The sequence below is a fragment of the Anoplophora glabripennis genome, unplaced genomic scaffold (genome assembly GCF_000390285.2).
Source record: "Anoplophora glabripennis isolate ALB-LARVAE unplaced genomic scaffold, Agla_2.0 scaffold269, whole genome shotgun sequence".
Lineage (NCBI taxonomy): Eukaryota > Metazoa > Arthropoda > Insecta > Coleoptera > Cerambycidae > Anoplophora > Anoplophora glabripennis.
The window spans coordinates 135766-163581 of record NW_019416747.1 but is presented as its reverse complement, the minus strand read 5'-3'; the positions used below and the strand labels follow the sequence as shown (position 1 = coordinate 163581).

Below are 27816 nucleotides of genomic sequence, written 5' to 3'. Positions count from 1 at the left end.
GCATATTCTCGGAAGAGTGTAGGGAGGTCAAAATAACCCTAGTTTGTCATAAAAAAAGAGGTACCCAGCGATATACCTTTTCGATTCTAACTTTTGAACCAACTTGTATAATTTAATGAAATTTTAATATTTTATGTAGAGCACAAAGGTGCATAAAGCCATACTACAGTAGATGTTTTACACTATCAGGGAAGTCAGGAACGGACTTGCCACCACACGCGTTGGCCCAAAATTTTGACAGGTGGCATTTTATAGAGATAAAAACTGAGTTTTTAAATACTTTGGTCATTCTTTTACTATACAATTGTTTCGATAAAATTGGCCGTTTTCGAAAAAAAATCAATTTTTGTATAACACCTCATTTGAAATAATAAATCAGAATTCTGCAATAAAACATTATGTAGTCGTTTTTATGTCGTTATTAACAACACTTGTGAAAATTGTGTGATTGATCGAGTACAATAGACTAAATAATGGAGCAATATTTCTATAGCGAATATGCTGACATGCATCTAATTTATGAACTAGCACTCGGCAATTGTGATGAGGCAAGAATTGCAACGAAATTCGAGACAATTTTGGAATGTTGTTTCCAGTACAACGACAAAACATCCGTTGGATAAGGAGATGGCGACCATTTCGAAAATATGCTGAAGTAAACAAGAAAAAGCAAAGCTTTCGACCATTTTTAACGGCCTTGCGTTTAAGTGATTTGGAAATTTATCAGAATAAATTCTTCTTGCCTCCAATTGTCGAGTGCTTGTCCATAAGTTTGAGGCTCTGTATCTCCGTTAAGGGGCACACTAGGAATATTTTTTATAACAACGCGGTATTTTGACCTCCCCTATACACTCCCGAGAGTATGCCATATACTTACCAGACACCCTGTATATGTAATTTAAGGGAATTTAGAGCTGAACACTTTTTTCGAGAGAGGTATAATCTTAGTTGAGTGAATTAGATTTATTTTCATGTATGTCCAAGATAAAACATTTAATATGCACAGTGGGCAATTATATTTGTTCACAATAAGAATTACGACATGTGCAATGACAATTCTTCAGCTGTAGCAATTTTTAATGCAGTTGCAGAAATATGGGAGCTGCGAGCTTGTTAAATTTTTTGAAGGATATTAAATTCGGTTTAAATTTTTTGTGTTATTTACTGCAATTTTAACATTAACTGACAATAAATGTTAACATTTGTATATAAGACCAAAGCATGAAATAATTTGGAGCAAACGTAGAGTAAACTTAACACTGATCTAAATTAAAAGTAGTAGATTTGTTATTCTCAAACAAATTTGTCATATACCTAAATAAAATATAATATAAAACAATTTACACCTACTCATTGAATTTAAAAATAACTATCCGAGTTGACGACAAAAATATTGTTTAGCAGCTTCTTTTTAATAGTTAGTGGTTAAGGAATATAGTCGCATTAGTGGTCAACACATTCACATATTTTTGTTTATTTAAGCATGACATTAATAATAATTTTCATTCAATCGCAATAGGTGGGTACTTTTTTGTCACCATCACGAAATCACCTAACACATTTTATAACACTGCACAAATACAAGTACTTCTGGTGGATATACCACTACAAAAATTCAAATGAAACGAAACGAAAATTGAGTGGTATTTTGATTTGTCAATACCTTTATAGTAGGTTATGTGGCCGCTTAAGAACAAACATTGAAGTCCCGTTTCATCTAACAAAGTAATACATAGATGTCGCTACAGGAAATACGTTTATAGTAAAAATAGTACGATAATTTCATTCATTCAAATTCCGGCAAAATACACCTAAAAAAAACGAGAAAATGCCAGGTGCACGCACACGTGCACGATAATCAGTTGTCCGGCCTATACGTCCATCCCACTCTCTTGCTATCTCATAATTGCATATGAAAAGAGAAGGGTAATAAAATAATACAAATTTGCGGCCGCCGGTTTTTTGTTCTGAAAATATTTCTACTTTATATCTTTTACATATTATTATGTACATATTTACAAAAAAGGAGAATGGCAAGTGGTTGTACAAATGTCTAACATTTGCAGCCAACTAAAAGTTTTATTTCATATTATTTTCTACATTTTAGTACTTATATGGATTCGGACTAGAGTAGGTGTGAATGTAATTATTTCTTGTATGGGTCTCTCAGCTGTTATCTTTTATTGTTGCGTTGTGGCTGCGAAATATTTTATTTGTTGAGTTATTTTCTGAATGTTTAATTCGGTCTGAAAATAATGAATAATGGAAATCACTACTACAGTTATACTAAACTTTATAGCATTATTGTGGCACCCTATATGTATATGACTAGTATATCATTATGGTAAATCAAAAGCATAATAGGTAAAAATGTATAATTATATATGTTTATAACAAATATTATCTGGTAAAATTCTTTTCTTACTTTCAGATACAGAGACAGTTAAATATAACCGGAAGAAGTCTTTTATTTCGTAATAAGTATACCTATAGTGGTGAAAACAACCCGCTCTATGTAGAACAAATTAAGAAAGATGAAGAATTATGGAAAAAATCAATGGCAACAAATTTGGAACAATTTTATAAAAATTGTATACTACCAGAAATAATATACAAAAATATTCCACAGGGAAAAAGATGTATGGATCCACAATATATTAATAAAAAGAAATAATTTTTTTATGATTTTTTGATTTTTTTCCTGTTCTACTGTACCTATTCTATTTATTTCTTTATTACTTTCGTTTATTTACATATTTATTAAACTACACTGTTCCACAGAGTTTCTGTTTATATTGGAGGTATTAAAGTACCTACAACTATTTTTTCAGGTGAAGTGAACTGAATACCTATTTCTCATAAAAAAAAAATTAGTCTCAAATCGTCCTTTTGTACATAATTCTTTACACAATTTTTGGACAAAATAAGTATATCGTACATATTTTTTATATTTCCTCATTATTATGTATATTCATAATTAAAATTCGTATATTCATAATTAAAATTCTATTTATATTAATATGCGAATTTTTTTATCAAAAATTACTTAATATTAATTATTAAAAATATATATTTTTTTCATTTCTGTTTATACCAAAGTAAGCCGCTCTATTCACAAATCGTATTTATAACATAACTTTCCGTTATGAACAACTTTTCTTATTAACATTTTTTTATATTATCAAAAACAAAAGCAGTTTATTTTTTTCAACGTTATTAATTTTGTTAAATTTCTGATCACCCTGTATATATATATATAAATTACAGTTTTTCATGACAACCATATTCAATTAAAAAGCAAAATATTTTTTGTCACGAATTACTTTTTCTAGTAGAATTGAAAATAAAAATGTTTTCCCTCTTATCCACTAACCGTAGTTATTAAAATTATGGTTTTAAATAAACTAAAAATAAATTGTTTATATTTCATATTTTCTAAAATTATATAATAGTATGGACTTGCACTGTTACTTATATACTTTTATACAATAATATATCTAAAATGATCATGACATTCTTTAAATATTTACGTATCAATTAACAGAAACCATGACTACCAATTCAGAATCAGGTTATACCAAATTAACCACAATACAACAGCTGTTGGTTAAAATAACCCGAGTCCATTCAAAAATAAATTTTTACTAATGCGACATCTATTACAAATCAAGCGAATTAAAGGTCAGACATAATACTATTTATGAATGAATATTTTTTAATAATTTTATTCCAATATAACTTTTTAAATAATAAAGTGTTGAACAAACTATGAAATAAAGTCTAATCAGTTTATTTATTAAAAGACAACTATATAAAAAATTGCATAATTCTATAATACTATGAAGAAATAATCGTTACTATGTAAAAGTCCAAAAAACCTTCATATTTAGAAATTAATTTCTCACGAATTATTTACCTATCCCAATTAATTTTTGCTTTACTGTCTTCATTTATACTTTGCCAAATGTGATATGAAATTTTACTACTTTCTTCCATTGCTTTAAAAAGATATATTGGAATAAAAAAAGGCTGTTTTCTACCATTTTTCGGTATAATTTAGGCAACCAGAGATGCATCAGTTTCCATCCTTAAGGAATTATACAGTATACATTCCAGTAATTAGGTCTGGCAAGCCCTGATACGCCGCTGCCACCGAAGGTAGTGGATTAGCCCTGCTTTGCGTAGACCGCCAGATGCGAGATCGTATACCACACGATTAGCGGCGTAACCAGGGGCAGATTGATATCGTGATTAAATAGGAACTGACGGGACGGGAGTCCCCGGAGTCGTCGCCAGCTGGTAAAATTAATGAAAGTGACTCCCTCTTCCTTTCTTCAGTCGAACAACGATCTCGCGTACGTACCGATTCTGCGTTATAAATATAAGTGTGCGGTGTGATAATTTTAAAATATAAGGTACTTGAAAATACAATAAAACCTTCCCAAGGAAAGTGCACTCATTTTATGTAAAATCACGCTATATCATTGGTAAATTTGACACCACATCAAGTAATGTAAAATTACCTTAAACATGTTACATTAATGCACATAATTTTATATTTTTTCCGTAAATCACTCAAAACGTAAATTTACAAATCGATATACAGAGTGTCCCACCAGGAATCGATATCTCGGAAAGTACTGACCGATATATCTGAAAATTTGGCAACCTTGCAAAGACAGTAGGGCAAGCTAACACAGTTAAAATATTTAGAACTTTATGGCATTTCCGGTTATACCTGAATTCGACATTAACTTTCTTATTTTAAATGGGTCACCCTATATATTATTACATTTTCGGATTTTACGTGAAATTTGAGAATCACTTTGTTAAACATTCTCTATACTTAGGAGTTACAGATTTTGAGATATTAATTTTCAAAGAAAACATTTTACAGATGCAAGGGTCCGTGGAGGTGCTAGTAACTCTTATCAGGAGCGTGATATCAAGTCGATTTTTGGTACCTGTAAAGGTAAATCATGGTATATCAACATTTAATACTAGGTGGTTCATTTTTGCCGTTACATTTTAATAACTTCAAACAGCTGTAACTGTGTTATCTTATCTTATCTTATTATCTGTTATCTGTGTTATCTGGAATACCCTGTATTTTTATTACTCCATAGTATGCAGGTTGAAATTTCCTTTCTAGCTATATACTTAAGCATTGTTAGGGTTGCCGTTACTACTTTTAGGGATATTTGCAATTTCCTATTTTTTTGACAGTTCTTCTTGTATTAGATCTGTTATCAAATTGGCCATGACCAGAAATATTCCAAAAACAATTCAATTAACTTGACATTTTTGTCAAGTTAGTTGTCAAATTATTGTTGTGTCTGTAATAATTTTTGACGAAAATTTAAATAAAGGTGCCTGGGGATCGTTTAAATTATACTAAGGAGGATTATTTATTCTTAACTTGTTTGTTATTTATGGACAATGTGACAAAGTAATTTCAAGAACATGTAGAGAATTTGCTCGAAATTGCCTTCATGTATTTCGCGAAGGTCTTCGTTTTTCTGGATATCGAGCTACAAATTCTTTACATGCTTTTGAAATTACTTCCTCACATTTCCCATAGACCCTTTGCCAGAAAATTGCTTTATTAGGGCGAAATCCAACAAACTGCTAAACAAGCAATAAAACAAAATTGAAAATATGTGAATTTTATTAATTAGACAAAAACACTTTAAGTAAATGTTCAAAATAATCACCGGTTTCATTTATATTACTTTTATGCCCTGTATCCGTCGTTATCAACTTTTGTACTAAGGTAAGATAAGGCAAATCGATCTATTTTCACCTCGAGAATTTGTGGTAGAATTTTTTACATACTATTCGGGGACACCCTGTACAAATTACATATTAAGCTCCTCATAATTTTCAAATACAATTTAAACTAAAATAATTGTCATTTTGTTTTTTCTTCCTAATCGCTAATTTTATTTGTGTTATACGTAGAAAAATACCTACATCTTACGTTTTATTATTTCGGGCAAATAAAATGAGTAACTTTGCTGATAATGTTTTTAATAATATTATAAAAAATTATTACATAATATAATTCGAACAATAAACAAATATTGATACAAAAGTACGAATTGCTAATTATCAGTAACATTAAAAACACAGTTATTGCAAATAGATTGGTTTGAGTTAAAGGTTTGCACCTTGTCATTTTCTTAGTGTTATCTATCATCTGATATATTTTGGTCTTGATTGAACTTACTGGTTTTAGGTACAGTATTTTTCATGGTTTCTATCATCCACATCTAAATGTAATGATTGATTGGCTGTTACTGTGCCCTGTAATTTTAATAAATTGTTGTTCTTCAACCCCTTTTTAGCCAAATTTGAGACAGAAGTCGCTCTTGCAGCATGATTTTAATTATTTTATTTATACACAAAAATATATTATTCTTTCTAACTGGACATTTCTGCAGCACTCCCTTGATTTTCTCTCCTTCCAGTTTGGATTTAATCAGATTCTTTTAGAGAGAACAGGACGTACTTGATTGTCCAAATTTGTAAATGAATCAATTACTATCTGCCAACGTTTTGAAACATTATGTAGTTTTAAAGAAGATTCGGTTATTTTCAATGCAGTCTGTTAGGTTTCCCAAATTATCAGTTTCTTCTTTGAAGAATTGAATGCTAGTAGAAAATCCTTCTCTCCGTACTAATTCATGTGAAGCAATGTGAAAAAATTAGTGATGAGGAGCCAGCTTTTCTTTTTAAGGGATTGTTTTTTAATTTTCTTCGCATTTCTGCCGACAACAAATTTTACATCGGAAAATCGATTGAACTTAAATTCATTTATATATATTTCATGTATTGTAACTGTTTTGCTATAGAGTTTCGAATTGTTTTTATTACAGTTTCTCCTCTTCATATTGAAAACAAAATTTTCCAAATGTTTGCTAAAAGCTAAATTTCAACAAAAGTATTCTATTTACCGATATTTATTTAGAACACCGCCTCAAAATGATGAATCGACTTTTTGAAATTTCTATCGTTTTTGAGACTTTCATTTTGTTATGACTGACTGTTATGGTAGAAATGTATAGTTGTTTGCTATTCACAAAATGACTTATTTTCGAGACAAACGTGTTTGACGAAGAATATACGTTTTTATTTCCTACACATTTTAATAATAACTACCGACATAAAAACAACAGCTGATTTTTACGCAGCAAAACAAATGCATAATATTAAGAAATTTTCAATTTATTTCCGTCCGTTTCATTGTTATATTTTTTCCTTTCTCGTATATAAAAAGGTTTTAACTTAACATGTATCTAAACCACTCCATATAAGGAAACCTATTTTTTAAACAAAACGTTATTCAGAACTGCACATGCTTATCGAGGTTGTAGATTAATTGAGGCTAGTACAGATGTGAATTAATTGCACATCATTCATTAACTATACTCCGCGGTCGAAATTATAAAGAGTGACTAAGACATAATATAAAAACACTATTACCATAATGCGTATAAAATATAAACTGATTTTTATACGGTTCAATATTATTTATCTTTGTGCCGCTCACAATGCACATCGATATAATCTATAATCGTCTAGAGACCGAGTTACACTGAACGTCAATCTATATTCTATCTCTGTCTTTTGCACTTGCCAGGGAATAGGGAAATACTTTTTTAGTGGGTGTAAACGGACTTGATTTAACCCGTCCTAAGAAACGTCATAGCATAAGCGTAGACGAGGGGTCTAATTCCATGGCTATAATAAATTTATAAATTAAAAAAACACAATTGGGACGTTTTAAAATGCTGTAATAATTAAAATGGATCAAAGTGCCTGTTATAGCAAACCGTAAAAAATATTAGATGTTATGTTTTATTATCTTTTTTTAATATTTTCTATATCTTGTTGCCTTTTACGCAGACACGATAATGAATTTTCGTTCCCGGCACGCTTCATTCCCCTTACTAGTCCAAAAGCTAGCGATGAATCACTCTCTATAATTTCGACTGTGGAGTATAGGAACGTACAATGCCGTTGTATTTATTCCACGAAAGCTTTTCGTAGCATGCAATAAGAATATCACAACGATACTCTTTCAGTTTGAAAATTATAGAAATTGATATTTAAAAGGTTTTATTTAGGTCGGCTATAAACGAATATTTTTTCTAAAAATTCTCTTTTATGTTGCAGACGCCACAGGATGAATATCTGGTGGCTGTTGGCAGGCCACCTCCTCTGTTCCATTTTGGTGGCCGCTTACGATGACAACGAAAAATGTCTGGATATACCAGGTAGGTATCTAGCACCACGGAAGCCGTTTCGTGAAAAAAACGGGTTTAAAGTATCTTTGACGTCCTATATCTCAAACAAAAGTCTGTAGGCCCATAGGGAAAAAAAATCATTTTTTTATGTCCCTGATTATGCGGCACTTTTTCCAGAACATCCTGTATACTTAATGAAATTTGCAAAGAAGTCATCGACATATTTTTTCTATCGTGCACAAAACTAAATGCTTCTTTGTCGGTATGCATATTGTTCCTATAAAACTAAATTAGTTTGTTTATTTATAAGGTACAAAAACAAATTCATCAACAACGTGTTTTCCAGAATAATAATCGGACAGGACCGGATTTTTCAACATGGAAGTGTGTAACATAGAGAATACGCTAGTATGATTGTTTTTAAATAAACTAACAAATTGTTAAAAGAATTAGCGTACTTTCAAACACATTTTTGACCGAGATGTCTGAGAGAAGGATAATGCAAATCAATGAGAGAGGAAAACTATTTAAGAAATACGATATATGAAACTAGTCTAATTTATAGTCCGATACGTTCCTGTGTTTAATCGTCATAATTAGTGCCGATGCATTTCAAGCTACCAACTACGAAGGCAATCTTTATTAACTTGTTTGGCTCGTAGCTTTTATTTATTTATTGCTATGGACAGAAATAACAACAACTCTCTGCTCCTCATCTAAACAGCAGCGGCTCGTCAGTTTTATAATAAGAGGTAGTTTCAAAGAAGCTATACGGTTTTCTCGTAGAATAAATAATTTCGGTGCATGAACATAATATTCTCGAAAATTTAATTTTATAGTGTGTTAGAAGCTCGACTACCATTACTTCAACAAAAGATAAATTAAGCATAAATGAACAAAAAAAGTCGCAAATTGCATGAATATCACAACTTGGCAACAGCGCGAGTCGATTCACTTGAACAAATTCTAGGACAGCTGACCATCGCGCACACTAAACCTTTTCTTTATGGTGAGCGACAAAAATCCAAAGGTAAACAACTATTGTGAAAATTAATAAATTGAGAAAATTAAAAGACAATTGCTGTTTTATTTTTGAATGGGTGAATAATAGAAATAACGAATTCCTTAGTAAGGAGATACTTTTTAAGGGTTTAGATTTTTAATTTTTAGATTTTTAGATCTATCGAGATATTTCAATGATTTCAAAAAAAGTTGGTCTTCGATAGCTTAATTCAAAAATGCCTCATGTAAGCTGAAATGTTTATTGATATTTGAAAGAGAGACAGGGAGATGCCTATCCTTTGTTATAGTTATTTTAAAAACTGTTAAATTTTACTCGGGGTGAAAATTTATTGTCGAATTTGCTTAATTTTTCTAAATGGAACACCCTCTATATTTAATCAAAAACTGTTGTAGAATTTTACTGTAGTTCATTGAAATGAAGGCTGAACCTCCATTTTTTCCTCTGTCGATCAAACCTGGGCGCAAATATGTTTTCGACCCTCAGGAATCCGAATCCGCAAAAATTTTTGACCTAGGTGGTCAAGAAAGGGGTCAAACGGTCAAAAAACCGTAAAAAATAAGGTTTTTGCAAATATCTCGTAAACTACGGCAAGTAGCAAAAAAATAATTGCACCATCGTGTTCCCAGGGAAATTTTACATCGATTTTATGCTATTGCTTATTAAAATTAAATAAATTTATGTCATGTTTTGGACAATTACTAAGGAAGAGAGGGGAAGTGTATATCTCCGGCGGTGAAACCTATTTGGGGACTAGTAGAGCGCGCACGCTACATGTATCGGCTGACTCGCAGTTGACAGCTCTAGCAGGTGTGCCTCTTTGGAATATAATGCGATTTCAAATATAATTAGCCTGCAGTTGTAGTGGATTTTTTTTTGCTACTTTAATTTTTAAATGAAAAACCAAAAATATTACTAATGATTAATGAATGAACAGAAAAAAATTTTTAGAATGAAATACTTATTGCAAAAATGAAATATACAGGGTGTCCCGAAATTAGGGGGTAATATTTCTACAGGGTGTTCTGTGTCGAAAAAGATTACTTTTTCTTTATATAAACGTGGGTCCAAAAATTCTTCCTAAATTTACCATAACTTTTTTGTGCGTTGACTTTTTTTAACTTTTGAAAAGTATGAAATTTCATGATTTTTTATTAAAAAAAGGTACTCTTGGTTCATATTGGTAGAATGTTCCATTTTTGTGTAAAATCCGTTTAAAAATAATGTTATATGTGTTAATCATCGGGAATTGAAATTGTCAATATCGCAGATTTTGAATAACAAATATGCGTTTGACGTTATTTGCATTGACAGTTCAGTTATTTAGTTTTTGTGAATTGTTATCTTCATAAAAATTCTCGAATCTTTAGTAAATGATTATTTGACAAAGTAAAAAAAAAACAAATTATTTGCAGCCAAATAAATGAATCCTCTGTTGTAATTCTTCCAAATGATTTATTTCTGTAGCATAAACTACAGCCTTCAACCTACCCCACAGAAAGTAATCTAGAGGATATAGGTCTAGAGACCGAGGTGGCCATGGAATGGGACCACCTCTACCTATCCACTTGAAAGGAAAATTATCGTTTAACCAATTTATGACATTATGGGTAAAGAGAGGTTGTTGATAGTGTAATGTTAAGCGTACGTTTAACGGTGTATCATCCAATAGTTCTCTTACATCATTTTGCAGAAAGTTTAAGTATCCTTCTGTATTCAGACAAACGGGAAACTGGATTGGTCCAAGTAGCTAGGTCCCCTAAAATTCCTGTTCACAAATTTATTGCAAATCTATTTTGAAAATTTGTGCGCTGTATTGCCTGTATTTAATGGATTTTACACAAAAATGGAACATTCTACCAATATGAACCAAGAGTACCTTTTTTTAATAAAAAATCATGAAATTTCATACTTTTCAAAAGTTAAAAAAAGTCAACGCACAAAAAAGTTATGGTAAATTTAGGAAGAATTTTTGGACCCACGTTTATATAAAGAAAAAGTAATCTTTTTCGACACAGAACACCCTGTAGAAATATTACCCCCTAATTTCGGGACACCCTGTATATTTCATTTTTGCAATAAGTATTTCATTCTAAAAATTTTTTTCTGTTCATTCATTAATCATTAGTAATATTTTTGGTTTTTCATTTAAAAATTAAAGTAGCAAAAAAAAATCCACTACAACTGCAGGCTAATTATATTTGAAATCGCATTATATTCCAAAGAGGCACACCTGCTAGAGCTGTCAACTGCGAGTCAGCCGATACATGTAGCGTGCGCGCTCTACTAGTCCCCAAATAGGTTTCACCGCCGGAGATATACACTTCCCCTCTCTTCCTTAGTAATTGTCCAAAACATGACATAAATTTATTTAATTTTAATAAGCAATAGCATAAAATCGATGTAAAATTTCCCTGGGAACACGATGGTGCAATTATTTTTTTGCTACTTGCCGTAGTTTACGAGATATTTGCGAAAAAACTTATTTTTTACGATTTTTTGACCTTTTGACCCCTTTTCTGACCACCTAGGTCAAAAATTTTTGCGGATTCGGATTCCTGAGGGTCGAAAACATATTTGCGCCCAGGTTTGATCGACAGAGGAAAAAATGGAGGTTCAGCCTTCATTTCAATGGACTACTGTCTATCTATCCATATTACACTTCCCTATACGTAATATATCTTCTAATTTTTCTGTATTGATGATTTTTGTAATAAGTAATTAAATTGATCCAATTTCTTACGATGATGGCTGTGAAGTAGCTAGCAAACTTAAAAGCAAAACAACCAATATGATGACTTATGACATATTGGTTATGTTTTTAATTTAATCGTGATACATTAGACACGTATGTGTAATTTCCAAATTTATGTGTTTTCAAAAGTCAGTTTAGGTAAGTAATGTATAAATGTGAATGTAACCTCAAATATTTTCTCATGTTTGTACAATAAATGTTATCTGTTTTGCATAATAAAATGGATGATGTGAAGATGTTTAGGCCAGCTCTAAAATAGACGATAGAAAGCTGCATTTTCATGCCAATATGTGTCAAGATATTGTCAGTCTTTCTCTCAAGTGACGTCACCACATGCGTATAGGCACAAGTATATTATACCACGGTATTCTGAGCACAAAATTATGTCCAAGTTTTTTAATTGATCGAACTGTCGTACATTATTATCGAGATTTTGATAATTCTTGTACGAGTATTTTCTCCTTTTAAAATTATGGCAATCAAACTTTCACGTATTTTACACATTTTTTTTAACCTGAGCGCAGCAGCCGCTGTACATAAATGTTACACACGTTTTTAACCAACCTAAACGAATTCGGCAAGGTGGCTAACCCGATCGTTCAAATTAAAAGCCAATGGACTTTGCTAATGCCGAAAACAAAGCAGGAGGAGGCCCTGGGAAAGGTTATGCGATATGTTATTGCGGAGTAGAACATAGCACGCCTTAACCTGTTTCCATCTAAAAAGGAATTTGTATACATGATGTTTTCTAACTAAGGGGCTATATTATAACGGGAGGTTCTGAAGTCGAAATAGGCCGGGATTCAGTTTTGACGAGTATTTTGGCATATTTATATGTTTATGTTTGTTATTATTAACTATTTTGCAGTAAAGATCATTATACATCCCTATACACACGAGGAACTTCAAGTGTAACTTTTTTTCAGAGGTGAACCCGAAGAAATATTTCCACTTGAAGAGCAAGTCGTTGGCAATAAAGCTGGAGACTTCCAGCAGAATGACTCACCAGCTGAGTACCCAGTTGTTCTACATATTCATCAAGGAGGTCCTGGGCTACTCGAGGATAGAAATTAATATGAAAGAGGACGATTTTCAGATTGAACCTGTCATAGAACGGTTGTCAGATTATTACCATAGAGATGTGATGTAAGTAAAGGGGCAAAACTTTCTTTAAAGATCTATTAAACAAATTCTAAAAACTCTAATTTAATTCGTCGTTCTTCCTACTCACAATCAGTCAAGAATCAGCTACGACGATGATTTATATTCATCTTACAATATAGATTTGATATATGCCGTCTACACAATTTCTGTATATATTATTTGTTTAAATATTTTACCGTGTCTGAAATGTAGCGATTTCTTTTTATTGCTTTTTTCCTTCTTCGAATTCGTGACCACGTAGCAATACAATAACGATTCATTTTCATTTCATTGAGTTACTCTGTCAGACAAAAAGTTTTTTTTAGGCAAAAAATTTGAACCGGTTTAATAAAAAATATGCAGGAAAGTCCTATTTAATAACCTGAGACGCCTACAATCGACTTCTAACTAGAACAGATATGTTTTTTTCCGTGGCAGTCGACAACCGAGTGAAATAGCGAAATTACTCACTCCTTACGCAGTCGGGTTTAAAAGTAGCCAAAAAAATATCGGATCCGCGTCGTGCCCCTGTTTTTATACTAATAAGTTGCTTTTTTATTTTTGTTTAATGTGGTTCTGTGATAAATATGCGCGTTGAAACGTAAACACCGTATTTCTGAATATTCATGTCGAATGTTTTAAACATTTGTCCGCGGCGTTAAGTTTAAACCACGCAGGACCGGACTGGCAAGTTTTCTTTGTTAAAAAAATATTACCGAAGGCGAAATACTTAACTATTTCATGTAATGTAATACCTATTTTTTATGTTTAATTGTTACTTTCCAAGACGTACACGGAAAAAAATAGATAAAAAATTTGCGCAATTGTAACACTTTTGGCTATACGTTTCTATGGGGATATACAGGGTGTTTGGAAAAGTTGGTACAAAATTTAAGGGGGTGAAAGTAGAGCCAAAAATAGTAAAAAAAGTTCCTATAAACATTGGTCATCCAGATTTTGTAAGAGGATCTTTGGAGAAACTTCGAAGAACGTTACTTAAATGCATCAAGCAAGATGGAGGCCCTGTGGAGCAACTTATTCCATTTAAAAACTCATATTAAATTTCGCCTCAGTTCCAAATATGTTACTTGGAATCATGCACTATAATAAACATAGTTCCCAATAGTAATAATATACAGTACCATTTTATCTGAATATTTGGAATATCTACTTGAAATTTTATTTCCGTCTTAATCATGCGAGTTGTTAAAACAAAACATTTTAATTAAAAACATCTAAAGATAAGAACAAAATAAAAGTTTGTTGTAACTATAATTGCATCTAAAAGAACATGTGTCCGCAATTTTTTACGTTTTAAAAATAGCAGCTGCGAATCATTTCCGAGAAATCGTATTTTAACACAGTTTAGTGTCCCACTTGGCCAGTCCCATCCTGTGCAAAGTGTCACTACCATCACCCACTTACAAAAATAAACAGACCTTACGTTAATATACCCTGCAAATGTATACGTCGAATGAATCAGGTGGCAGCTTTGACACGTTCCCTAATTGTAATTTTATTTAAATTAGTACGCGAGTGTCTGATAATCTGTTCAATTTCAGTTGTTTTATATTTTTTTCTTTTATTAGCATCATGCATGTGTCTAGACAAGAAGATATAGGTTAATGACTGCCGTGAAATTTTGATTATATAAGTTAGTTTTAAGGTCTAAGTTGTAACAAATGGGAAATTTTCTCTGTGATGTGGTAGAACTAGTCCTGAGGATGTTATAATAAATCGAAACGTCAATGTAATATAAAATTATAATTCATTTTCTTTTAACAGTAAGTTTGTCAACTAATAGGCCAGTTAAATTGTCGGAAATGCCTCGTTTTTTTGACAAAATTTAGTTCAGTAAACAAAGACACGTAAAAATTAGGAAAAATTCCGTAGAATTGAATCAACTATTTTACCTTAGCTGAATGTAGGGCTTCATTTTCAAAATAGTATTTAAAGTTCATAAAAAACAGTTTTTTTTTCATTTAAAAAAATGAACATTTAAAAAAAAACAAAAGGTTTAGAACTTTTTATAACAAAAATTTTGAACCAAGACCGATGTCAATTGATAAACAAATGTATTAGTTATTGCAAAAAACTGCTAAAAATCGCATTTTTTTTAAACCTCTTCAAAACGAATAAAGATTTTTTTACGAAGCTTTCAGAATATGTAGTCCTTGGTAAGTAAAATAAGTGCATTTTTGAAAAATATCAACATATTTGATAATTTTTTTCAAGTTCCAATAAATCATACAGTAATGCACTTACGTGACTCATCAAACAATTGGAAATACATATATGAAAAAATGTACCAAAACTTTGACTTTTTTTAGGTCGAAAAATGTAAATCTTTATTTTATCGTTGAAATTTTTGTCATTTGAAAGCTGCCCTTTTTTCATGAATTTAAAAAAAAATGTCCTACAGCCAACTGGACCCGAGGAAATCTTTTTTTTTAATCGCTACGACCTTATTAAATTAAAGTCTGCAATTTACCCATGTTGTAGTTGAATACTTTTACTTCAATAGGACATTTTTTTAAATCCGTGAAAAAATGACAGCTTTCAAATGGCAATAATATCATTCCGATTAAATTTCAACGATAAGAAAAATATCCACATTTTTCGACCCGAAAAAATAAGTCAAAATTTCGGTAGATTTTTCGCATATTTCAAATTATTGTGCAATACGCGCACAATTTGCACAGAAAAATACAAGTCGTTGAGAAAATTTTAAACCCAATGTGGGTCACGTATGGTTTATTGATTATTATTGATTTATTGAAACTTGAAAAAAATGTAAAACTCAATTTTTCAAAAACTGTCAAATATTTTGCAATTTTACACTTATTCTACTTTCCAAGGACTACATATTCTGAAAGTTTCGTAAAAAAATCTTTTTTCGTTTTAAAGATACAGAAGTTTTAAAAAAAATGCTATTTTTAGCTGTTTTTTGCAATAACTAATAAATACATTTGATTTTATTATCAATTGATATCGGGTTGGGCTCAAAACTTTTGTTATAAAAAGTTCTAAAACTTTTGTCTAAAACATTTTTTTATAATAATATTCAGCTGGACTAAACTAGTTCATTCAATTCTACGTAATTTTTCCTAATATTTACGTGTCTTAATAACATTTTGGCACGTATAAATTTAATTTGATTGAACTAACACAGCGACCGAGATACCCTGATAAAATACCACCAAATTTTACTCGCTCTGTTTATCTGCCCCATACGTATTCGCTTGTTTACAGCGAACCGCCCGCCACCATAAACCTGGAAGTGTGGATCCGTCCCGACTACGACACCTACGCCACGCAGTTCGTGGAGGAGTGCGGCACCATCGGGCCCCCGGGTCGTTTCGGCTGGTTCATTCCCGCCGAACTGGACAAGCCCGTGAGGGGTTACTACGCCAAACACAGGTGGACCGAGGACATCCAGGAGGTGCACTGGTCGCTGTTTGTCGACCCCATGATGGTGCAGCCCTTCGACATCTCCAGCGACCTGCTGGGCAACTTCCTGGATCGCAGCAGCAAAATCAATGGGACCAACGAGTGAGTCCTTAGTTTTTAGTGATTAAAATTGTTTTAATTTCGAAAGAAATCGAAAAGGGCACTTCGAAAATTATTTAAAAATATTTAACTACACTTCTACTCTTCAGTAGACTGAATAATCGCTTTCACGAAATGTTCTATTCCAGGTACGTATGCAATAACGAGACCCTCTGCCAAAGGGGCATGTACATCCCCAAGCACTGCGAGAACCAGGCCTGCGCCATACTCCTGGCCCCCCAATTCGAGGTCAGCTCCTTCCTCATTGACCAGATCCAGGAGATGAAGCTGTTGGTGAAGGTCCTGTGGCTGGGAGACAACCTGAAGATGGTGGTGAAGGAACTGCGCCAAATTTACTCTTTAGAAAAGACCACCCAGAGCATCGTGTTCTTCAACTGGTTCCCCAGCGACATCGTCGTCGATCAGAAGCAGTTCATCTCCGTGGTGTTCACCAACAACGAGATCATGAACTTCACCCGCGACGAGAACGTGGGCTACAAATACGAGATGCACCGTCTGGTGAAGCTGGCGTGGAGCAAGGTCGAGAAGATCGCCAAGCCCCTGTATGAGAGCCTCAGGAGTTTCAAGCTGAGAGAAGAAGACTACGTTTACATGCTGAATCTGCACAACGACAATCCTGGTCAGTCGCTGCGGGAGATCGCCTGCCAGTGGATGCGGAAGAACCCCAAGGTGTGGAAGTGGTGGAAGAAGGAGAGTCCTACGGTCATCCACATTGGCGGAATATTCCCTGTGACTGCCGCTTCGTATAACGGAATAGGTACGTTGGAAATGGCAAATGTTTATATTTTTCTTTGTTATCTAGCGATGCAGTTGCAGTTCTCTTCATAAATTTCCTTCATGGTATGCGGAAAAAAAATTAAAACGTGAGTTGTAGTACCAAATTACATATGTAACTCGTTCATACTCCAATCGAATTCGATCATAAAACTTGAAAACTTGAAAAAATTATTAGTAGGCATTTTATTGCACTTTATGACGGGAAGGGTATCTTTTCACTTTTTTTCAGCCCATGAAAATCTAGACGATATATCGGAGAATTAGTTATTTTGTGTTGTAGGCAATTAAATTACCTACAATTTCATGTACTACAATTATTTTTCACTAATTTGTTAACTGTAAAGTAAAGGTCGAACGCGGAAAAATCAGTTTTCGAAAATTGCGCATTATTATTGCAAAAAGCGATGGATGTTGATGAAATTTGTGGTAAAGACGGTCAATTCAAAGACCAACGTGTGTACCAATGGCCGATTCAATTGGTGGTGAATTTGTTGCTCCAGATACTTGTTAATTAATTTCGTTTGTTTTTTTTTTGCAACTAATTGTTTAATTACTAAACTTTAATTTTAGAAGTTGATATCGTAAATATACGTTCTAATTGATCCAAAGAAACGTGTCGCAAAAGAAAAATTTCAAAAAGTCAAATTAAGTTGTCCTTTTTAACAAATTGCCCAGTTACTGTAGCTGAAAATATAGGTACCTCTGAATTTTTTATAACTGCATCGATTTTTCTCAAAATTTAGAATTAGACTCATCTTACCCACCCACTTCAAAACTTATATATGCGCTAGGTGTGTTTTTTGTTCTTAAGGGGTGAAAACCACCTCTTATTGGAAAAAAAAGAAAAAATACAAATTTCATGTGCTATCTAACATGAAACTTAATGTATCCCAAATTGTTCCCTTCTTATAAAATAATTTTGAATTATCAAATAATATGTCGGTGAAATACAGCCTCAAAGTATGCCCCCTAGTCAGTTTTTTCTAAATATTTGGGGTTCTCATCAATATTTTGGAACAAAACAAAATGCAACAATACTTCTTTTAAAAAAAAACAGATGTTTCATTAGTGATTTCGTGTTTGGGGGTTGCTACCCTTATTTTTTATTTCAAAAAAACTATATTTTTCAAACATTTTTAATATATAAAAAATTCTTATTTGTTAAAAAAGAATTAAAAATAAACTTATGTAAACAAATTGGCAAAATTAAGTTCTCGAAAAATGTCTATACGATTAGAATTAACATTACAAAATAAAAGTTTTTACTTTTCCTCTAATCATACGAATAATTTGTTCTATTAGCCTCAAACGGATTTAAACGGATGCCAACTACCTCTCATGTTCACCCCCAAAAACAGTATTTCTGTGACATCTCGGGTTCTAATCAATATTTTGGAATGAAACGAAATGGAAATTATTCTTATAAAAAAAAACAAATAATTCACAAATAATTTTTTTTATTGGTCTAAAACGGATTTAAACTGATGCAAACTACCCCTGCTGTTCATCCCCCAAAAAACGGGTTCGGTAATTTCCATTTTGTTTCATTCCAAAATATTTATTAGAACCCGAGATATCACGGATTACTGTTTTTGAGGGTGAACATCAGGGGTAGTTTGCATCTGTTTAAATCCATTTTAGACCAAGAGAAAAAATTATTCGTATGATTAGAGAAAAAGTAAAGACATTTTTCGCAGACTAGGGGATTACTAGGGGGTTGTTCGCCCCCTAAAATGAGAAATTATTTTTGTCAATTTGTTTACATAAATCATATTTTTAATATCAATATGAATTTTTTATATATAAAAAATGTTTGAAAATATACTTGGTTTTCCTGAAATAAAAAATAAGGGTTGCAACCCTCAAACACGGAATCACTTGTGAAACATTTTCTTTTAAAAGAAGTAATTTCCATTTTATTTCATTTCAAAATATTAAGATGTCACAGAAATACTGTTTTTGGGGGTGAACATGAGGGGTAGAACAAATTATTCGTATGATTAGAGAAAAAGTAAAAACTGTTTAATTTTGGAATGTTAATTGTAATCGTACAGACATTTTTAGCACACTAGAGGGTTGTTCACCCCCTAAAAAGAACTTAATTTTGTCAATTTGTTTACATTATTATTTTTTTTTAACAAATATATGATTTTTTTTATATAAAAAAAATATAATTTTTCTGAAATAAAAAATAAGGGTAGCAACCTCCAAACACGGAATCTAATATGAAACATTTGTTTTTTTATAAGAAACAATTTCCATTGGTTTTCATTCCAAAATATTGATTAGAACCCCAGATATTTAGAAAAAACTCTTTTGGGGAGCGAACTTTGAGGATGTATTTCACCCCCCTAAATATGTTTTTCCGCCGATAAAAAAAATATGTCATTTAATTTTTTAGTTTTACAACCGACTCTACAACATATATAAAAATATTGGAAATCAGAGAGTTCGGGTTGGTAGTTTCCTTGTTAGATCCTTCTTCGTTTGAATTAACCTAACAATAATTTTAGGGTAAATACTTACCTAAGTTACTTACATTTTACAATTTACCTTCGATGTGCGTTTATAAAACCTGCAAGTATATGTAAATTTAACAAGCCGTTCATTTTCATTACACAAATAACACGTACGTTAAACTATAGCAACACCAAATTCCTTGCCTTTAAGAAACTGTTATAATTTAAGGTAACGTGTTACAAACTATTTTATGTCGTACGTACCCGTTATTTCGTACGAGTTTGCATTTGTTTCAAGACATCTGTCAGTTATATGTATTTTTGTGTAATACTGACTCTTGTTTATAATAATTTTGCATAATTATTATTAAAAATGTCGACACAAAAGCGTCTTAAAAAAAACAACAAAATTGCAGTACGATATTTGCTAAAAAATGGTCTTAATTCCTTAATAACATGCACGTTATATTTAACAGTTAACGTTAACAACCCTGAAATAACATAACTGTTATTATGATAAAATAGGATACATACTCGGCCTGATTGCTTTTATTCTATTTATTTTTTTTTAATTTTCTCCTCGAAAAAAATTTCATGGACTCGCCCGTCTTTCTAAAGGTAGTGAAAATATTTCGACGTATTTCAAAGCATTTAGAAATATTTAGAAGTTTTTGAGATATGTATTCCGAAGTATTTGAAAATTTAAGACGTATTTCGAATATTTAGAAATTATAGAGGTATTTCTGAGTCCCCGAAATTTTTCGAGGCATACAAAGGACTACAACATAACACGAGGCATTTTTTGTTGGTGCAGGCATAGTGGCCGGCGCCACCATGGCCCGCGACGCCATCAACAGAAACAAGACCATCCTCGTCGACTACAACCTCAACCTGATCGTGCAGGATGGCCAGTGCAAGGCGGACAGCGTCATGAGGCACTTCATCGATTTTATCGTGGAGGGCTACTATCCCCAGCTGGTGGGTGTGCTCGGTCCCGCCTGCTCGGAGACGGTGGAGCCTCTGGCCGGGGTGTCCAGGCACTACCACATCATGGTGATCTCGTACAGCGCGGAGGGCGCGAGCTTCTCCGACAGGCAGAAGTACCCCTACTTCTTCAGGACCATCGGCGAGAACAAGCACTACCAGCACGTCTACCTGTACCTGTTCAAGTACTTCGGGTGGAAGAGGGTGGCGGCGCTGACCGAGGACGGGCAGAAGTACACCGAGTACATCTCTCTGATGCAGGACGACTTGGAGAAGAACAGCATCAAGTTCATCGCCAACAAGAAGTTTCCCAGGGAGAGGGAAACCGAGGCCATGACCAGGGTGAGTGATTCCATTACCGTGTGCTCGTACAGTTGAGGGTGTAAAAATGTTTCCGACGTAAAAAGTTAAAGCAAAGAGTAATGACAAAACACCGTTTTATAAAGAACCACGAGTAATATAGGTCGGAAACTTTTTACTGTTCACAGCTTAGTGGAGTCAAGATAGATTTTGACTTCGCGAAAATTACTGGAAGGGAGAACTTTTTATTTTTCGCTTTGTAAAGTTGTCAGCTAAATTATTTATTTAACAAATTATTTGCATAATTACAGTTTTTGCAAAATATATAAAAAATATATAATTTAAAAAAAAATTAAGTGCGCCATTCGAAAGAACAGGAAATTTTACATAAAAAAATGTTAATAAAGTTTTTTTCTAAAATGCGAGTTGAGAGGTGTAGAATTTTTTTTCTAACGTACGAAAAATGAGACGGGCGGTCCCCAAGTATAGCTCTCGAAAAGCGCGCGGCCCCGAGCGCGCTGCACTAAATTTGTTATAACTTTTAATCTAATTGATCAAATCCACCTCACAAAAATTTCAATGAAAGAAGAGTCGTCCGGCTATCAAAATTTTATGTCTTTAAACTTGAGGAAAAAATAATATATAGTACGTATACAAAGATACGTCATTCTATAATTTTATACAATAATAATAAAATAGCTGTCATTCTTTTAATTTTTAAAATAAATATCTGTAACTTTAATAGATTACTCTTCAAATGACGATTGAAACAGTGAGCGATATGGAAAAAATCTTAAAAATTTAATTTGAAAAATATTGAGCCCAACATATTCAATAATTTTAAAAAATCACAAATTTAACTTTTTAGGCCATACTTTATATATATAAAATTATAGTTGTAAATATGATATTGAAACTTTATGAGAACACTTTTTAAAGCTTAAAATCTCTACTTTAAGATGGTGCATTTTATTTTTCTTAAAAAATTGAAATAATAGTTGAAAAAACAAAAAATAACAAAAAATTAAAATATTTCATAAAAAATCCGTGAAATTTATTGTTAAATATAGTTTAATAATGTACAAAAAAAATTTTATTTGTGTAATAAACCATCAAAGAATTAAGTTAAGACCTAGTAAAAGTGGAAAATTGTTATAACAGCAAAAAATAACGTTTTTTGATGAATTGATTTAATGTTCATTTTTAAAACGTATATTCTATATCTAAAATTGTAAATATAAGTTCTCTTATTGATGTAGACACAGATACGAGTCTAATATATATATACAGGGTGTCCAAAAAATTTGGAACCCCTCCTCTATCTCAGAAAATATTGCTGAAACAAAAAATGATCAGGACAAAAGTTGCATGGTTTGGAGTGAGCAATCCAACGGTGACCTTGATCATGACCTTGAAGGTCATTTAGAGGTCAAGTTGAAAATTTTAAATGGAACCGTATACTTTTGATTTGATTATTACTTACAGTTTTATTTGTTTAAATGCGTTTTTCGTTCATAAGAATTAAATAATAATAATTATTATAAATGGTATAAGAATATGATTTTTATGTTTTCGAGTAAGCCGCAGTTATCAGTGTCCATTTTGTCCATTTTGAGGTTATACTCTCGTACACTTGTAATTCTTTAATGTAATATTATTTATATTACAAATAATTTTCAGTTTGCATTTAAGGTATTTATATTCGTTTTCTTTTATGCTAAACCTGTAAATGTATGAGCGTAATATTTATTATGAATATTGATCAATTTTTAAAATAATTAATGAACAAATAAATAATAGGGGACGTTGATTTTGATTTTGTAATTTTGTATTTAAAATCAGTTTTTTTTTTCAATTTCATTGGCTTAAAATTTAATTGCCCGGTTATTTTTGAAAAAGAGCAAGAACTCGATGAGATTTAAAAATTAATTGTTTTGTAATAAATTTGTTTTTTAAAAAATAAAACATATTTTCAATAAAATTCTGTTTAGCCATTTATAATTTTCACTTTTCGAACCTCTTTATTACAAATATGAGCGAGTTTGATTTAAAATCGATAATTGTTAAATAAATTGTTTAAAATTGTCGGCCATATTGGATCAGCCATTTTGAATTTTCATTTGTTGACATCATATTCTTGTTTAGCGACGTCAAAAACCCCTATTTTACAAATATAAGCGAGTTTGATTTAAAATCAATTGTTATTAAATAATTATTAAAAATAGTCTACCATATTGGATCAGCCATTTTGAATTTTCATTTTCCGACTTCATATTCTTGTTTAGTGNCTCGTAATATGTCAGTGTTTCTTACGTACCAGGGCGCGTCGGTGGCCGTGCGGAGGGCTATGTTTTCCACAGCCTGTAATGACTTTAAGTGGCTTTTTGCCGCGTGACCCCACGCCGTGGAGGCGTAGGTTAGCTGCGGTTGAAGTACCACCTTGATAAGCGTTCGCTTATTCCTTAAACTGAGGGTGTTTCCACCTTTCAGTAAGGGATAGAGCCTAGCCCTGGTGGGAAAGTTTAACTGAAACAAATTCTGTATCTTAATAAATAAAGGTTTGTCACAAAAATTCCTGAAACACGTCAATTTTTATTTTTAGTGGGGCATATTAAGAGATCTGTTTATTTTTTTAATTATGTGGGGGCTTGCAGCAACTCCCAAATTTTTTTTAAATGGAAGGGCAGATTAATTTTTTTATTTAAAGCTTTTTCAATTATAAATACAATTATTTATTGTTTTGTTACATTTTATAAGCAATGCAGTGGCGGCTCGTGATATTGAAAATAGGTGAAGCATATTTATTGATTGACTAAAAAGAAAAAAAAAAGTGACGCAGGCGAAAATTTTCAAGGTCAAACGGTTATAAATATGGAAATTTTTAGTTACATATGCAATAGGTATTACCGAAAAACTGACGTTCGTGAGGATTTTCATTATTTAGATTTTATAAAAAATAGAAATATTATAGTTCAATTAAATGAGGCATTAAATCGCAATTTGGCCAACTTGCCTGAATTTTTGATATAAGTTAGTTTAGGGTATATAATAACAATAAGTGGCAGTAATTTTGATAAAATAAAGGGGTTTTTAACTCAAAAGGGGTAAGAGCTAGAAAAAAAAGTTTCGCATAAAATTCTACATAAAAATGGTATATTGACTTTTTCTTATACCATTAGAATTAACAGAGTTAGGGAGACTAGAAGTTATGGGATGATTTCAGAAATTTAAAAAAATCATAACAAGCAGAAAAATGAATAAATTTCATAATTTTTTTTTCAATCTACTCTAAAAAATGTAAACTTTCTGTTCAGAGAAATAGATATATACATATTTTAATAATTTTTAATAAAAAAGTTAAAACAAAATTTTTTAATCGTTAATTTTTATGATTTAACACAATTTTTTTCTATGCCATTCGATCGATTATTTAAAATAAAAAAAAAGTTGCTTTCGAAATGTTGTTTTATGACAAAAAATCACGTTCGCTTTGTGAAATTGTTTATTATAAATTAAAAAATATATCTATTTCTTTGAAAAGATAGGTTGTATTTTTAAGAGTAAATTGGAAAAAAATATATAAAATTCATTCATTTTTCTACTTGTTATGATTTTTTAAATTTCTGAAATCATCCCGTAACTTCTAGTCTCCCTAACTCTGTTAATTTTAATAGTACAAGAAAAAGTCAATACACCATTTTGTGAATGTAGAATTTTATGCTCTACAACTTTTATAAGAAACTTCTTTTTCTAGCTTTTACCCCTTTTGAGTTAACTTGAAAAACCCCTTTATTTTATCTTTTTTCATCTTTGGCCGAGGGTTGAAGAAAAAATTAATGTCACTTATTGTTCTTATATTACCTCAAACTAACTTATATCAAAAATTCAGGCAAGTTGACCAAAATTGCGATTTAAAGGCCCATTTAATTGGACTATTAGTTCGGCTTCCAAAGAAGCTTTGTGATTACGACAGCCTCGCATGGCGTTCCCAAAATTGTTAAATCCTTTCTTATTCCGCACGCCCGACTTTACACCCACAATTAAACACGGCATACAGAAAAGTTTTTTTAAATAAACACTTCCACACAACCACTTATACTCCAAATACCATTTTTCATAATAAAAACCATTCCTAACAATTTGTGACACGTCCGGCATTGCCTAATTTCATCCCTGGTTCTTGTAAGATCGGATGATCTTGCTGGCCACTCAATTAGACCCTTTCTTCCAATCCACCTATTCGGAAGCACTTGGAGATATCTAAAAAGCAAGGTTTACGCTACTAAACCTAAGTAACGACATCGCCGAGATTCATATCCGTAATCCCTGTATACAGTGTGGTCCACTTCAAACGGAACACCCTGGTAAAAAATATATTTATTGATTTATTTAATTCTCGTTTTATTGAATCGCATATGATTTGAATTTATTTTCAGTTATGAAAGCCTACTTTTATTTTCTTTTGTGTCAAATTTGACAAAAATTGGCAGGCGATTTTCTTAGTTAAAATCTTAGTTACACCACTGGATTCCATACCCCCTCAATGTACAAATAAACAAATAAAATGTTTACTAATAACATCATGCACTGAATATGTTTTCACGAAATTTTGTACAAACAACATTGAAGAGATGCAGATTCCAGTAGTCAGATTTTAAACAAAAAAAAATTGCTAACCAATTTTTGCCACCAGAACTGGGCTATGATAACTGTAAATGAATTCATATGTCATAAAATGTAATACAAATTTTTAAACTCAATCTTTGAAAAATACCTCGAATCAAATTAGTCAATAAATACATACATTGCTCATTTTTGGGTTTGAATTGGGTCACACTGTGTAAGCCAATTAGAGGAAAGGAAGGAAATTCTCACTTTAGCGCCCATCATACATCATATCGAGCATACGACTCAAGGTTTCTTTGTAAGTGCGAGGAAGTCCGCAGTATATTACCGGCCCCTTCGGAAATTAAACTGGACAAAGTGTCTGGCAACCGGACGTCGCATCTTGGCCAATCAAGTCGGGCGGTCTGCGTCAAAAAAAAAAAAAAATGAGGATTGTCATCCGAAAAATAACGTAAAAGTTTGTCCTCAAAGCCTCTTTAAATAATATGTTACACTAAATTCTTACTAAAAATTCAATTTTCACAAGAAAAGCGCGATATTCGTGATTGATTGTTGAATTTGAAGAATCTCTGGCTTTGTTTCATGAAAAACTGCGGTTTTAATTCGGTTTTCAATTGCCTGAGTTTAGGCCATAGATAAGATATACTATATAAGAAATAGACAGGCAACTCAATGAAAAAATGCATTAAATACGCCATCGGTGTTTGGAGTAAGAAACACTTTCAAGGGCAATTATTGCACATACGAGGGGTATAAGATAAGTTCATTGGGTGTAAAGGGGCATACGATAACTTCTCATTATATTCGTAAGGTGATTCGCAAACACTGACCAAAAATGAAACCTCGTATTCTTTAGTGAATTTTAAGAGGGCTCTTTCGTATAAAGCTTTTATCTAGGAAGTTTCGTTAAAAAAATACAGGGTATTAAAATTTAAAAAATATTTTAATTTTTTACAAATAATGAAAATTAAAAAATAAATGCTGCAGGGTATTGCTGGTATATTTGTCTAAATAAAAAAGTATGCCGCTGCTTTATTGTAACAATCATGATATTTTCGCATTCCTCTTCCAATTTTCTACAAATTACTATTCTTTTATATTTTTCCAAAAAAGCCTGATTTCCTGAGTAAAACTTAAAAAATGAACTGAAGACACACTTCGATATTTGAATACAATGCTGTTTAATCGTTACATTAGTAGGCTGTGTTTGCGCAAATTGAGGTATTTTTGAGCATTTACTCAAATAAAATCATCTATGAGATGTTCTTTATTCGATTAAATAATAGATTAAAAAAAGTGTTTCTATTGTAATTTAAACAATGTTTTCAGTTCAACGAAAATGTTTTTTTTTTTCGAAAAACATAAAGGGGTGGTGATTTGTAGAAAATTGTAAGGAGAATCCGAAAATATCATAATAAAGCCCTGTATCTCAGCCACTGGAACATTGTTTTTTAAGAAAATGCTTCCGATTTTGTACAATATTTACATACATTCATGTGATTAATTTCAAATTATTTCACTCACTAGTTTCTAAAATGTTATAAAAAATTAAAAATATTAATTTAACACTGGATTGTTTTAGTGAACCGACCTAGACAAAAACTTTATATGAAAGACCTACCTTAAAATTCACTAAAGAATTCGAGGTTTCATTTTTTGTCACTGTTTGTAAATCACCATGTAGTTCATTTGTAAATTGATGTCATTGGTAATGTTTCACGTATCATTTCTTCATTCACATTATTACATTTTCTGAAAATTCTAAAATTATATTGTAACGTATGAATCATGATGAAGTTCTGGTGTCAGCTGTTAAATTTCAAAATGAATGCTAACAGAGACAACAGAAATTTATTTTGTCTCTGTCTAAAAAAGGACAGACACATCTCGCTGTCCTCTCGGGCTCTGGAGTCAAGTAGTGGGGGTAATTTT

At 31.9% G+C, this 27816-nt stretch overlaps 1 protein-coding gene across 1 annotated transcript in view; it reads left to right on the top strand.

The window, feature by feature from the left end:
- LOC108905775 (receptor-type guanylate cyclase gcy-12-like) overlaps nt 1–27816 on the top strand; it is a 72073-nt gene that overhangs the window by 25447 nt on the left and 18810 nt on the right. Inside the window, exons 2-7 of the mRNA XM_023455387.1 lie at nt 8179–8279; nt 12952–13171; nt 13581–13589; nt 16421–16720; nt 16867–17495; nt 20789–21300. Of these exons, the coding sequence (XP_023311155.1) occupies nt 8189–8279; nt 12952–13171; nt 13581–13589; nt 16421–16720; nt 16867–17495; nt 20789–21300 (1761 nt within the window). The 5' untranslated portion in view covers nt 8179–8188. The remainder of the gene's footprint in view (nt 1–8178; nt 8280–12951; nt 13172–13580; nt 13590–16420; nt 16721–16866; nt 17496–20788; nt 21301–27816) is intronic.